At 35.5% G+C, this 15,339-nt stretch overlaps 1 protein-coding gene across 6 annotated transcripts in view; it reads right to left on the bottom strand.

The window, feature by feature from the left end:
* Positions 1-15,339, bottom strand: part of DCUN1D1 (defective in cullin neddylation 1 domain containing 1) — a 41,938-nt gene that overhangs the window by 10,605 nt on the left and 15,994 nt on the right. For all 6 annotated transcript variants that reach the window (XM_012736965.3, XM_012736964.2, XM_012736962.3 and 3 more), the window contains 3 exons: positions 11,739-11,955; positions 10,121-10,289; positions 7,726-7,856 (listed from right to left, as the gene is read on the bottom strand). In XM_012736965.3, the coding sequence (XP_012592419.1) occupies positions 7,726-7,856; positions 10,121-10,289; positions 11,739-11,913 (475 nt within the window). In that variant the 5' untranslated portion in view covers positions 11,914-11,955. The remainder of the gene's footprint in view (positions 1-7,725; positions 7,857-10,120; positions 10,290-11,738; positions 11,956-15,339) is intronic.

The following is a 15,339-nucleotide window of genomic DNA, read 5'->3' as shown; positions in this document are numbered from 1 at the left end:
GTCAAATTCGGATTCCCATGTTTTAAGAGAACTAAAAAATATATGACACCAATTCTAAATGGCACTTCCTTTTTAGTCTTTGCAGTCTTTAAAGCTCTATACTCAACAGCCCTTCCACGTTGTTTAATTCTGTGCTTTTCTTTACCAGCTCAACATACAATTGTCTGGTTAAATGCAGTAAATGTGATTCAATTGAAACAAAGATTTGTTGTTATTAGCATGCCTAATTCACTTCACTTCAAATGCATTAAATTTATGAGAACTAAACTTTACTAGTGTTATTAGCATTTTCCCCCTTTCAACTAATTTTTATAAAATAAGGACAATCAATGAAATATTTAAATAACTACAATGCATGAGACACCTGTAAATGCCCATTTGTCAGCTGATACACTAAAATAAGAATCTGACAAGCATGTACGTGTATGGTGTTTGAAAGTTCAGGTTGTATAATAAAAGAAAAGAACTGCTTGTATTCTACATTCATTGTCCCTTTTCCTAACCTCTGACATACTCTAATCCTATTAACCAGTGTCCACCTTTTACCCTACTGAAATTAATCTCTGAAGGGTCACCAGTCCTTCTGGTTGCCAAATAAATACTTTTTTATGTCCTCAATTTATTTGGCTTTCTGCCATATTTGACAGAACTGAGCACACTTCTTGGATGAAATTGTCGTTTTCTTTGGCTTCAATGATAGCACTCTACTGATTGTCCTCTGTCCTGTCTAGGCATCTCATTCTCTTTTACTGGCTCCTCTTTCTCCATTCATCCATTAAATGTTGGTGGTAAGAGCGTATGTCAACAATAACCATTTCTCCTATTTCCCTCGGATTTTTAAACCTATACCATTTTTCATGTTATCCGTTCAACGGCCTCTAACAACTCCTAAATCTGAAACCAATCTCTATATTCTAAATTCAAATATCTAATTGCCTGAGGACATCTTCAACTAGATAACCACAAGTAACTCAGACTCAGCAGGGCTCAAACTGAAATTCATTATCATACCTGTACAGACGTGCTATTCCTTCTTTCTCTCTCTCAATAAATGCCACTCCTATATTGTTTCCCAATGAAACAATTTCTCATTGTAAGGAACTGTCCTACATACTAATTGTAGGACATTTAGTATCTCCCTAATGCCAGCAAAAACCCTCGGTTATTATGACAAACAAAAAACAACCCCACAGGCTCCTAAATGTTCCCTAAAGGTGTTGAGAATCGCTGGGGAAGACTCCTTCTCTTCCTTATCATACAAATTTAATCAAAGCACCTTTTGAATCTATCTCTTCTCAATCCTCACTGGCAGGCCTATCTTAGGGTACTCTTCACTTCTGGCTAAATCACCATAATAGCTCCATAACCAGTCTCTCTTCTTATAGTCCTGCCTCCACTCTTTTTAAAGGACCACAGTGCTTTGAGATGGACCTTTCAGACATGAATCTGAATTTTATTTCCATGTTAAAATTTGTCAATGATTTCCTATTGCCTTTAGATAAAATCTATACTTCATCAAATGAATTCACTTGCAGTTCCTCAAAGGTGTGATATTCTCTGACGTCTGAGCAACTGAACATGCTAATCCCTCCACCTGGAATGGCTTCTTTTTATTTTTGGCCTTGAAAATGTACATACATTCTTCAAGGCTCAAAAACTATAACCTTTTTGAATATATCACAAACTCCCACAGACAGACTTAAGATGCTCCTGACTCCAAGCTCTTAAAGTGGTCAATAAATGTTTTTGAACAAAAAAGGAAGACACAAAAAGATTAATAAGTTAAAGCTAAGAGTTGAAATATATAAGGTTAAATTATACAAGCATAAAATGTTAATTGCCACAGATATAGAAGAAACAGCCCTTTAGAAAGAAGCAATGGAGAGAACAGCATAGTTAGATACAGAGGCAATTTAAAATAGTAGTTTAGAACATGAATTTTAATCTCTTAAACCCCAACTGTACCATTAGTTAAATGACCTTGGGTAACTGATTTAGTTTAAAATGAAGACAGCAACAGTACCTGCTCTTACTGGGTTCTGGTAAAGATTAAATGAGTTTGTACACATTAAGTATTTACAACAGTAACTGGTAAATTAATATATGAGTCTTTACTATTACTATTATTTACTTTTAATAATTTTTAAAATTATTATTTTAGATTTTGAAGTAGTATTAGAAAAAAGAGCAAATTCAGTGATAAGGTAACAAGAACAGTTAGAATAAAGGGAAGGAAAATGCAGGAAAGAGACAAGCAAGTCCCATTAACAGTATTGACTAAAACTCATATTCTTGCAGAATGAACTCTTAAGCCCTGATAGTAAAATTTTAAATGCAAACAGAGATACTCCCAATGTCATTTTTTCAAACAGAGTTGACAAGGGCAATGTGGGATTTCATAAAAGATAATCAGTTGAATGCAGGGTGAACATGAAAATGAGTTGAGTCTAGACCCAAACACAGCCTCTAAGGGAAACAAAATATTACCAACTCACTAGGAAGGATGAAATGGTGATTACAAACCCTAGGCTAGAGTGAGTGCCATGGCGTCAGCCTAGCTCACAGCAACCTCAGACTCCTGGGCTCAAGCAATCCTTCTGCCTCAGCCTCCTGAGTAGCTGAGACTACAGGCATGCGCCACCATGCCCAGCTAATTTTTTCTATATTTATAGTTGGCCAATTAATTTCTTTCTATTTATAGTAGAGACAGGGTCTCACTCTTGCTCAGGCTGGTTTCAAACTCCTGACCTCGAGCAATCCGCCCACCTCGGCCTCCCAGAGTGCTAGGATTACAGGAGTGCCACTGTGCTGGCCCTAATGTCTTAATTTACTTAGAAGAACCTATAGTTAGCATAACATAATATAACAAAAAGAATACAGAATGCGGGGTCATAAAACCTGTGGTCTAATCCTAGTTCCACTAACTCTAAAGTTACGCAACCTTACTAATAAGTCAGTCTCTCTGGCTGAGTTTTCTTATCTACATGATGGAAAGGATAGTATGTTTTTTACTTAGCTCAAAGGATTGTTACAAGAACCAAATGATATTATATACGTAAAAATGCTCTTTAAAACATTATAAAATTATTTCTACACATTAGAGTAAATGTTTTTAAAATGTTAAAATCTTTTAAATTAACAGTACAGGTATAAGATTCTAGGTGAACCACAGTTCATACAAAAATGACCTACAAGGCCGGGCGCGGTGGCTCACGCCTGTAATCCTAGCTCTCTGGGAGGCCGAGGCGGGCGGATTGCTCAAGGTCAGGAGTTTGAAACCAGCCTGAGCAAGAGTGAGACCCCGTCTCTACTATAAATAGAAAGAAATTAATTGGCCAACTGATATATATATGTAAAAAATTAGCCGGGCATGGTGGCACATGCCTGTAGTCCCAGCTACTCGGGAGGCTGAGGCAGCAGGATTGCTTGAGACCAGGAGTTTGAGGTTGCTGTGAGGTAGGCTGACGCCACGGCACTCACTCTAGCCTGGACAACAAAGTGAGACTCTGTCTCAAAAAAAAAAAAAAAAATGACCTACAGATTTTAGTCTAACAAAAGTTCAGTATGGTGCTAAAAATGCCATGACTGCTAAAGAACACATACAATCTTTGATCAAAGTAATAGAATTAATAGTCTCACAAAAAAATAACAGACCCACTGTATTCTACATTAAACAGCCTCCTTCTAGAATATTATATTCAAATTTAAGGGCTATATTCTGAAAGAAACTGAGAAATTGAAAATGTGTTTGGAGGAAACATAACAGGAATAACACTCGTCTCTTCAAATGACGAGCAGTTAAAATAATTGGAATGCTGGCCTGGAAAAAAAGGACAAAAGGTGAGTGCTAGTGATCTTTAAAATGGTTAGACTGTCTCTGTGTTACACTGGAGGGCAAATAAGAGCAATGGTATAAGTAATAAAGACAAAGACATTAGCTTAATGAGGGAGAACTATGCAATAACAAGAATGTCCTGTGATAAAAATGGACAACTTCCTAAAACAATGTGTATACAGTTTCTGCATATTCAAAAGTATTATAGAAGCTAAATAAGCATCAGTAAGGATGCTATTTTGGGTAGGTTAGATTTTACACAGGACTTATGAAATCTTCACATTTAAGATTCAGGTAACTGTCTGATGGCAGCTGACTACCAGAAGCAGATGATGGTATAGGAAGCACCCTCGCCTGGTATCACAAGAAATAAGGTTATAGAAAGTGAAAAAAAAAAAAAATAGAAAACACCAGTTCTCATTATAACTAGCACAGCAATATTATAAACAAACCACAGTGCTGTCCCTGTCACTCTTTGTCAATTTGTTCTGGGCCTCACCTCTTCTCCTATGATCTTCTAATTCCTCTCTGCCAAATCTTGTAATTTAAGAGCCCTGTGAACCCTTAGAAAGACTGTCAAGAAAACTTTCTTTTTAATTAAGCTCTTCAACTAAGCAAGTCATTAAATTTCCTGATATCTAACACCAATGCAAAACAAAAAGAGAAACTATGGTTTGTCTTTTTTTTAAATCACTAAAACTTTTTTAGTTTTAGGTTTATGAAAAAATTGAGCAGAAGGTAGAGAGGTTCCCATATACCCTCTTCTTTCACTACTCCCCACTCCAGTTTCCACTATTTTTTTATTTTTTATTTTTTTTGAGACAGAGTCTCACTTTGTTGCCCAGGCTAGAGTGAGTGCCATGGCGTCAGCCTAGCTCACAGCAACCTCAAACTCCTGGGCTCAAGCAATCCTGCTGCCTCAGCCTCCAGAGTAGCTGGGACTACAGGCATGCGCCACCATGCCCAGCTAATTTTTTCTATATATATTAGTTGGCCAATTAAATTAATTTCTTTCTATTTATAGTAGAGACGGGGTCTCGCTCTTGCTCAGGCTGATTTCGAACTCCTGACCTTGAGCAATCCACCCGCCTCGGCCTCCCAGAGTGCTAGGATTACAGGTGTGAGCCACCAGTTTCCACTATTTTTAACATCTTGCTATAGTGTAGTACATTTTTTATCATTGATGAATTAATATGGATACATGATTATTAACTAAAGTCTACATTCTTTGTTACAGACTTTACCCTTTGTATTGCACATTGTATGGTTTGGGGAGTTTTAAAATAATTTTCTCACTGTGGTTAAATACACATAACATAAAATTTGTCATCTTAACAATTTTTAAGTGTGCAATTCAGCAGTATTACATATTTCACACTGTTGCACAACCAATCTCCAGAATTCTCATTATCTTGCAAAACAAAAACTCTATACCCATTAAATATTACATTTTTCTTAAGCACAATATTAGATAATAAGATAAATGATTTTAAATCTAATATGCTTTCATATAACCTTTTTCTCAATTTTTTCCCTGTAATCTAAAATTCCAATTTATCATCATATTAAGATATCCAATAGCTATAAAAATTTAATTTTGCTCTATTTTTACTGCATATGATATAAACTAAGATTCAATATCCAAACTATATATTCACCCAAAACACCATTTATTTTGTGCTTCCAGTAAAGGGTAGGGATATAACTAAGAAACAGGTTAAGTCCTTTAAATCAACATTTGACACTCACAACATTGTTTACTCTTATGAAAATATTGTACTACATTTCTAAATACCACAAAATAATCCTTCTAATGTATACATGTAAATTCAAAGACATTTAACAAATTTTTATGTGTGGGAAGGAAAAAAGAAACTAGAAAATATAGCCCAGTTAACTGGTGGCCACAGATAAACTAACTGTAACTATCCCAGCTTCTTTGCCCTGCAAAACCAGTTGGAAAGGAGGCTTCATTATTTAGATTTTTGATTTACAAATATTTTGTAAGTCTTTAATCAATTCAGTCACGTTTAGTTTCTCTTTAGGCCAATACTCCATTACAAATGTACATTTATCCCTTCCTCTCTAGCTTTCAATCACTTACTTGTTCTAATCCTTACTCTTATCTGTTTATCAATGCTTTTGCTCTCCTCTCTAATCTAAAATATAAAAAAGGATTAGTACAAGAGGTCCCTTTTACCCTCTCCAACTACTATATCTTCAAAAACAAACAGAAAACTAACTTTCTATCATTGAGTTATTTATAACCTTCCTGTGCCTAAGCTTCCTCTTCTGCAAATTAAGGATAAAAAAGAGCTTGTATTCTATTACAGTGTATTGGGCACACAGCAGGTAGTAAATTATTGAATGAATAACTCATAAAATTGGTAAACATTTCAAATGGGGTAGTGCTATGGTTTAGACATGGTCTGTTTGTCCCTACCAAAACTCACATTGAAATTTCATCCCCGGTGGGAGGTGACTGAATCCTATGGGCAGATGCCTCATGAATGGCTGGGTGCTACACTTGTTCTTGCAGCAGTGTGTTCTCACCAGTGGGAATGGATTAGCTCCCGTGAGAGTGCACTGTCATAAAGCAGGGTTTCTCCTCCTGTTTGGTCTCTCTCTTCACCTTCGCCCACTTCTCCTTTGGCCTTCTCCACCATGTTATTACACAGCATAAATGGCCTCGCCAGAAGCCAGGGCCATGCCTTTGAACTTCCTAGCCTGTGGAACCAGGAGTTAAATAAACTCTTTTCTTGATAAATTACCCAGTCTCAGGTTATAGTAACACCAACATGGACTAAAAGATAGGCAATGTATGTAAAGTATAGTACTTAGCATATTGCCAGGCACACTAAAAGCTCACATTAAATGGAAGTTACCACAATCATCAAAATCTTCAGTAGGTCCTCATTTACCACAAATTCCAACTTAAACTTTTCTGTCTCATTTTCAAAAGAAGCCTGTGGTTATTTAGCCTTTTGTGTCTCACCAATTTAACCTCCAAATAAGCATTCTCACTAAAATCAAATCAATGCCTTCTCTCTTCCACAAAGCAGCTAAGCTTATTCCTGAGGTTTTAGATCTTCATTCCTAACTATCTTCTCACTGAAACACCTTTGATCATCCCTTGCTGAGCCAAATAACAAATCCTTTAGTTTATATCCCACCTTGCCAAGAAAACATTTACCAAACACTCCTGCTTTTACTCATTTCTACTTTTCTCTAAAACCTCTACACACATTTATTATTTTGTATTATCTACTAGCACTATCTAATCTTTTTAGGTAACTTGTAAATTACACTGTATTTTTTATTTCCATATCTCCTAGCTGTCCCAAAAGCAAATGGATGAATATCACCTTTAGTATAAATTGATTGAGCTAAACTGTTAACAGCAGTTAAACTTCTGGATAAGATTATGAATGATAATCCTTTATTTTTTTCATCCTTCCCTACAGTTTTCAAATAAATCATAACCAAAAATATTACTTTATCTGACATTCTATGACTCAGAAATCTTCTAATACTATTTCTATAGATCCTAAGATCCTAAAATATCTTCCAGATCATGAATCAATAAATGAATGAATGAATGAATGTGTAAATAAATTTCAGTGGAATTTTAACAAGAATTTATATCCTGTGTTATAATTTTTATTTAAAGAAAAAAATCAGTAGTTCACATATGATACCCAGGGTAACCCTATTACTCAGCGTGCATGGTATTTTCTGATTAAAAGTTCACTGTTTCTTCTTATTTTTCAGTAATTGGTATTTTCATGATGACTATGCTCAAAACACATGATTTTCTATTACAAAAGTGACACTGTCAATGTATTTGAATATATTTGAAACACCAAATATAATTTTTTAAAATTTCTTACCTAATCCTTTTTGTCCTGGATTCTTTGCAAAATTAAAAGTAAACTGGTAAAAATCCTTAAATCGTCCTGGTTCTTTCAATTCTTGTTCCATCTTGGGTATCTGGGCCTTTAGTTTTTCTATGCTGTCACATCTACATTATAAAATTAAGTTTATAAAAGATTAACTTTTTCACTATGAATTAAGAACTTAACTTATTTATTCCTATGAGGGCTTATATTTATTTCCTAGAACTTCTCTTTTAAAAATAAGATATAGTTAGAATTTCATCCTTTTATATAACTATAAACAAGTATTGGGTTAGGTGGGGGAAGAGGAGATCTGGAGTGATTAAATGATATAAAAAATTAGTATTTTTAAAATAAATGGGCTATTACTTTTAATTACATAATTCACTGGACTATCAACACACTGACTAGAAGTTAGCTTCAGTGAATGGATAAGTATATACAGTAATCAGCATAACAATCACCAATTTAAACTGTATTAGAAAATGCTGACACAGTAATTAATTACATGTTTGGCTTCTAAATTAACTGAAAGGATGGTCTCTAGCTTAGGAGAGGAAGCATTTCTTGAAAACTTGCTTCTTGCTATGTACAGAGTACAATAATAATTAGCTGAACGTCCTACCACATCCAATTGAATTATCTCTAATCAATATTAAGCTTTTTCTAAATGTGTAAAACAGTCAACTTTCAAAGAGTTGAAAAGGTCCAAGTACTAAGACTTATTTTCCTCACAATAATCTTAAGATAGAAATATTCTACTTCTCAAAGATTCCACAAATAAATCAATCCACTTTTCCCCCCTTCTAATCATTTTTGCTTGATTTTCCTTCTATATCCTTTGCAACACCTTCCAGATCATTATTAGTTTGTAAACTAAAATTTTGATTTGAAAGTTCATTATATATGAATTCAGTTTCAAATTAAAAAGTAAAACATTGTTTCCTCAAATTCTAATGAAACCTTTCCTAGCATAGAAAATTCCAACAAGTTCGGGATGGGGCTGACTTTGGCTGTAGGACACAGTGTCCAGGCCAATTAATTTATTGCCTCTTTAAACCCATCCTTCTTTCTTTGCCCTACTTTGTGATATTGGACTACAAACTGTGAGACTTCGTTTTTCTTGCCAGCTGGCTCAACTTTAGATTCTACTAAAAGTGGGCAATAAAAGGCTGGAAGAGAAGGAGGGACTTTTCTTACCCTAGTTTGTTTTCTGCAGAGGGCAAGGGTTTCAGTGCGCAAGGAGGTCCCAGCATTGCCCACTAGCAGTGGCAACTCTCTCACAGCCCTACAGCAAGTAGCCTCTAGCTAGTTTTTCTGCCACCAGAGTGGAAGCATCACATCATACTCTCTCCCCCAAGGTCTGAATCTCAGCCTTATGGGGACCTATTAAGTTTCTAAATTTCTTGTTTTTTCACTTCCTACATCCCAGGGGTGGTAGCAGCTTCGCGCAACTGCTACCTCTGTTATATCTTAGAGTTTTCTTTTACCACTTTTACAGAGTAAAACAAGTCTTTAAATTTTCCCTGTTCAAATTACTGGTGTGGTTTTTATGACTGGACCATGACTGATTACAATGTCCCTCAGGCTCAAGAATCAGAATGCCTGCCTCAAAATCCTGACTCTAATACTACCTAATTCTATAATTTCTCTGTATCTGAGTTTCCTCATCTCTAAAATGGGGACATCTCTAAATGGGGACATAAACAATACTTCTCTCACAAAGTTGTTGTGAAGAGGTAGGTGGAGTACTCAGCGCCAGTACTCAGTTAACAGTACAGTTAACTGAAATAAAATAATGTTCAATAAATGTTAGCTATTATTATTCAACATTGGCTCACTAAAAACAGAAAGGGTACCCTGTTACCCACCAATAGACTGAATATTTCCACAGCCTCATTAAATACAGATATAGGTAAAACCTCTATCCATGACTTTTCAATTTACCCAAAGACATTGAGCTAACCAGCTATCAAAGCATAAGTGAAATAAAGAGTTACTTCTAAGGTACTTCCTAGTTTTTAAAATAACATTTTATAAATTCACAGTTCATAGCTTCACATTAGGAAATAACTTACAAACTTGGTTATTTTACTTTTCCTTATTAAATATTAATGCATAATAATCTTAATACAAGTGAACTTCTTCCTTTAGAAGCAAATGATAAAACTATAATACAAATAGAATAAGCTGTCTAACATACAAATAACTTGATAAATCCAGAAAACTATATAACATGGAAAATAGCAAGTTAGCCCATTTCTATTTATACCAGTATCTATGAGCCAGTAAATTTTTATATTTACATTTAAAAATTCATGACATATTTCAGTTCCACAGTAATTCTCATAGTAATGTACCTCATTTCCTATTGTAATTATATACTTACCCTAATTCTGTCATTCCGTCCATGAACTCCTGTTTGGAGAACTCACACTGTGTTGCCGCTCTGAATTTCCATGCAATGATCAACACACTAATACTGGCTGGATCGAGTGCCAGGTCATCACAGAATTGTTGTATACCATCTATTCCAATTTTATTTTCATCTTGAGGATCTTTAAAAACAACAATGCAATACTAAATTAGTGCCATACTTTACTACGCTACATTCCTAAAACTGGAAAAGGTAATGCTTTATGTTCCATCTTTTTAGAAAAGATCATAATTGAAATCAAGGTATCAGCTGTGAAAAAAAATTAAAAACAATTACAGTATGCCAAAGACATGAAGCAATGTTACTCTAGCTGATATTTTCCCCATGTAATATTTAAGCCACTTTCTCCTCTAAACAGCATTCTTAAAAGTGTACATAGAGATATATGCAGATGGATACTTAATTTTTAAGTCTCATTTATTCGTGTGAAAAATGTCTCAAACACATTCAGAAAATCAAACATTCCTATACAAGGAACAAGAGATTCTAATTCAACATATAGAATAAAGTTGTTGTGAAGAGGTAGGTGAAGTACTCAGCATAGTTAACTGAAATAATGTTCAATGTTAGCTATTACTATTCAACATTGGCTCACTAAAAACAGAAAGGGTAGCCTATTACCTACCAATAGCCTGAATACTTCCACGGTCTCATTAAATACAGACATAAGTAAAACCTTTATCCATGACTTTTCCATCTATTTATTTAGTAGGCATTCTAAATTACCAGTATTATATACAGCGATTCTTTTTGTTTATCTTAAGGTTTATTTTACCACAGGACTCAATTCTTAAGAATATTATAAAGACTATGAAGAACTATATAATTCAATCCTACTCTTAACAATATAAACATCTGTTGTTAAAATTAAAGAAAAAAAATCAACATTTACTTATCAGGCAAAAATTTTAAATAATGACAAATACAAGGAGAAAAAGGTACTCATCCACTGCTATCAAATATGATTTGCTAACACTTTTCTACAAGTAATCTGGCAATACCTCTAGCAGTAAAAAATATGTACATCCTTTGACTTTGGAGCATGAGTTATGCATAAAATACAATCCCATGTACATACGTATTTCTGCATAAACATAAAAGACACAGAAGGATCCACATCAGGCTATTAAATATTGTTTACTTAGAATAAACAAGGAAAAGATGGAGAAACTATTAACCTTTTCTTCATTCACCTATTATGTACTGTTTAACTTTTTAAAAATATGTATTACTTTAGAATTCTTTAAAAATTTATTATGCAAATTTTCTTAAAATCTAGTTCAGCTGAGTTTTATAAAAATGAGAGGAGAAAAATTAGTTCCCATCCCTCATTCTCAAACTGGATAATGGAGGAGGAAAAAAGGACGGAAAGAAAATAAAGAGGCCAAGAAGAAAACTAGTGAAAAGAAAATAATTTCTACTCTCAGATCTACTGAAATAATTCCAAGACATACAGTGCCCTATTGGACATACCTACCCAATTTACGTCCTATGTAGTATTTGATTTCTCATAAGCCCATAACTTTGGAAAAACTGGTTCAAAATATTTAAAGTCACAAGAAACACTCACCTTTGTATCTATTGTATAGTTGTTCTAACTTCTTCCTGTCCAATGATCCTTTTACACTCTCTCGTATATAAAGTTCAGGATTTTGGAAAAAATTATCTGTTGCAACATCTAACTTCCAGTCATTTTGAGACAGACAACTTACTGCTGTTTTTTCACTAGATTGTGTGAAGATCATAAACTGACGAACTTTATCCTTCTGCGATGATTTCAACTTGTTCTATTGAAACCAGAAAATAAACTGAAACTCTATGTAAAAATCACATAAGACTAAGTAAATATTGCTACATGGCTGACTAAATGTTCTTAGTAATATTTTTTCCTCATAAAACATTAAAAGAGTTTAGCTTATTTTTGATCTATTATTAACCAGAAAAACTTTTTAAAAATCTGAAACCCAAAATTTGATATAGTTTTGGAAAAGAAACTAGGACAGAGGCAAAGGTAGCTCAACCATCCTGCATTTCTCCCAAAGTGGATCCTGAGAGCATGTATAAAGGCTCCAGAAGGGAAGTATGGCCACCCTCAAAATCTCGACCAAGCATAAAGCTCCAAAAGGGATGCATAAGGAGTGGTGGGGAAGAAGGTGATATTATCTAGTCAGTCAAATGACCCTAGGGAACAATGAGGTTAACAGGTGTTTGTAGCAGTCCTAAGCCCACTATAAAGGATAGGGGTACCACTCTCCCCAAAGTCACCTACCTTGTTTTCTTGCTATTTTTGCAAAATGGGAGAAACAATAGAATATAATAAGTGTTCTACATTTCTCCTGGTAGTGTTCAGGAACCAAGCTAATTATCAATAGAATTTCCTCATATTTTTGCTCAAATTGAAAGAAGCATCCTTCCTACTGAGGTAATTTTTAATAGGATTCTCCTGAAATCACCTCTTTTCCTTAGCCCAAAACGAACACAGGCCCTTGCTTTTTCTAAACAGCCTTTGTACTGGAATACCCTCTTCTCATTAGCCCCATGTTCCCAAGGATTCATTTCTCATTGACCTGAACCCAAAGCAAAATAATAAGGCACCGCAAATTTGCCCTCCACTTTCTCCCAGTATGAAGGATCATACTCTCCCTCCTCTCCTACCCAAGTGGGTCTCCTGTGCAAATTCAGTCTCCCCACATTTACTCTTTTTTTTTTTTTTTTTTTTTTTGAGACAGAGTCTCACTTTGTTGCCCAGGCTAGAGTGAGTGCCATGGCATCAGCCTAGCTCACAGCAATCTCAAACTCCTGGGCTCAGCGATCCTACTGCCTCAGCCTCCCGAGTAGCTGGGACTACAGGCATGCGCCACCATGCCCAGCTAATTTTTTGTATATATTTTTAGTTGGTCAATTAATTTCTTTCTATTTTTGGTAGAGACGGGGTCTTGCTCAGGCTGGTTTCGAACTCCTGACCTTGAGCGATCCGCCCACCTCGGCCTCCCAAAGTGCTAGGATTACAGGCGTGAGCCACCGCGCCCGGCCCCACATTTACTCTTTTTCCTCTCAAGCCCAATACCATCTCTCAGCAAAATATCTGGGTTCTTCTTGAGCTATCACTGTAAATGAAGGGGAGAAAAGTACGTACATTAACAGATACAGTGCTCTGTGGTTTAAGTAACACAGCTGAGAAGCACAGAATCTGTGTTCTGGCCCAAAGTGATAGATCAAAAAACTCAACTCCTTGATTGGACAGATGAGAGAGCAGACCAGAAGGTTAAGGCATTTGTTCAAAGATCACTTAGGTTATTAGCAGAAATGAGACAAGAACAAAGAGGCCTCACAAATCTGAGTCTCAGTAATCTTTTCTTAACCACACTACTTGTACATATTTATAAAGCTTTTGAGATTTTCAAGAAAAAGACAACCAATGTTTCCACCTATCACAAAGTAAAAATAAGACAACAGAGTCAAACATGAAAACCAACCCTATCTTTCGCAATATGAGAAATATTTATGCTCTAAAGTCTGATCTGTCAGCCATGCTTTTCACTCTCTGTAAATATGTTATATGTTACTGTTAAGGATTACAGATTTACAGATTAAAATCTCAACCTCTGTTCTCCATTAAAATTGAGAAACTATAAATTCACTAACCTCCTGCTACTTCACTAACTCTACTGTCTCAACACCAGTTAAGTCATACATATGCCGTTATACAACACATCTCTCAACTGTCTAGGAGTCTTCCTTTTTGAAAACTATGTCCTCGATATTATTCAATGACAACAAAACTCACAATAAAATCAAATGCCAAGAAAGATTACTATTCTGATTTAATTTTCTGCTTAACTAAAAATTATAAGGAAACCATTTTGATTTCCATTTTACTGAAAATTATTTTAAAATGTACTATGCTTTTCTCTCCTCAGCAATACCATACACTAACATATGTTTTAATCTTCCTTTAACCACTTCGATACGGCACTCACCGGCTGCAAAACCTTGCCCACAGCCGGCACTCATAGTTTGCATTACAGTTTGTGCTGTGCATTGACGACGAATCCGTTTTGCTCATGTGATAAGGAAAGCTTTAAAGCACTGAAAGCTTGTTTTACTTTACAGGCAGCTTTACTTGTAATGTAAATCAGAATAGGTAACACATACATATATGTTTTCATTACGTTATTTTTAAATGTTCACAATTTTATTTTGATAAATGAAAAATTAGAAAAGTCAATTCAAAATTATAGACTAAAGTCGACACTAGGCTGTGTGCCTTAATATCAAGGCCATAGGCTTCAGTCGACGCTCGGCTGTGCACGTTCATTTGTGGCTATCGACTATAGTCGATGCTAGTACCGAAGTGGTTAAGAAACAAGGAAGCACCAGACGGTCAATGTGATCATCAGTGACTGCTGCACAATGCTGTAGAAAGTGTTGGTGATTAACCTAGAAGTATACCAACCACAGGCCACATCCTGGAAATTTCAAGTTGGTGCAAAAGTAATTGCGGTTTTAAGCTTTGTTGACATTTGCTGTTTGATATTGGAATATTCTTAAATACAAGTGGTTATGTTATATACATCATTTTAATGCACATTTCTCATTTTATGTTTTTTGGCTAATGATTTATTACTTGCTGTTTATCTTATATTTATTTTAAACATGGAAATGATGTTAGACAAAAAGCAAATTCTGGCAATTTTCTTATTCACGTTCAAAATGGGTCATAAAGCAGTGGAGACAACTTGCGACATCAACAACGCATTTGGCCCAGGAACTGCTAACGAATGTACAGTGTAGTGGTGGTTCAAGAAGTTTTGCAAAAGAGACCAGAGCCTTGAAGATGAGGAGCACAGTGGCTGGCCATCACAAGTTAACAACGACCAGTTGAGAGCAATCATCAAAACTGATCCTCTTGGGCGGGAGTGGTGGCTCACACCTATAATCCTAGCACTCTGGGAGGCCAAGGCGGGTGGATCGCTCACGGTCAGGAGTTCAAAACCAGCCTGAGCAAGAACGAGAGACCCTGTCTGTACTAAAAATAGGAAGAAATTAATCGGCCAACTAAAAATATATAGAAAAAATTAGCCAGGCATGGTGGCGCATGCCTGTAGTCCCAGCTACTCGGGAGGTTGAGGCAGGAGGATTGTCTGAGCCCAGGACTTTGAGGTTGCTGT

The sequence above is a fragment of the Microcebus murinus genome, chromosome 1 (assembly GCF_040939455.1).
Source record: "Microcebus murinus isolate Inina chromosome 1, M.murinus_Inina_mat1.0, whole genome shotgun sequence".
In the NCBI taxonomy this organism is placed as follows: Eukaryota; Metazoa; Chordata; class Mammalia; order Primates; family Cheirogaleidae; genus Microcebus; species Microcebus murinus.
The sequence above is the reverse complement of the archived record's forward strand: the minus strand, read 5'-3'. Positions and strand labels throughout refer to the sequence as shown.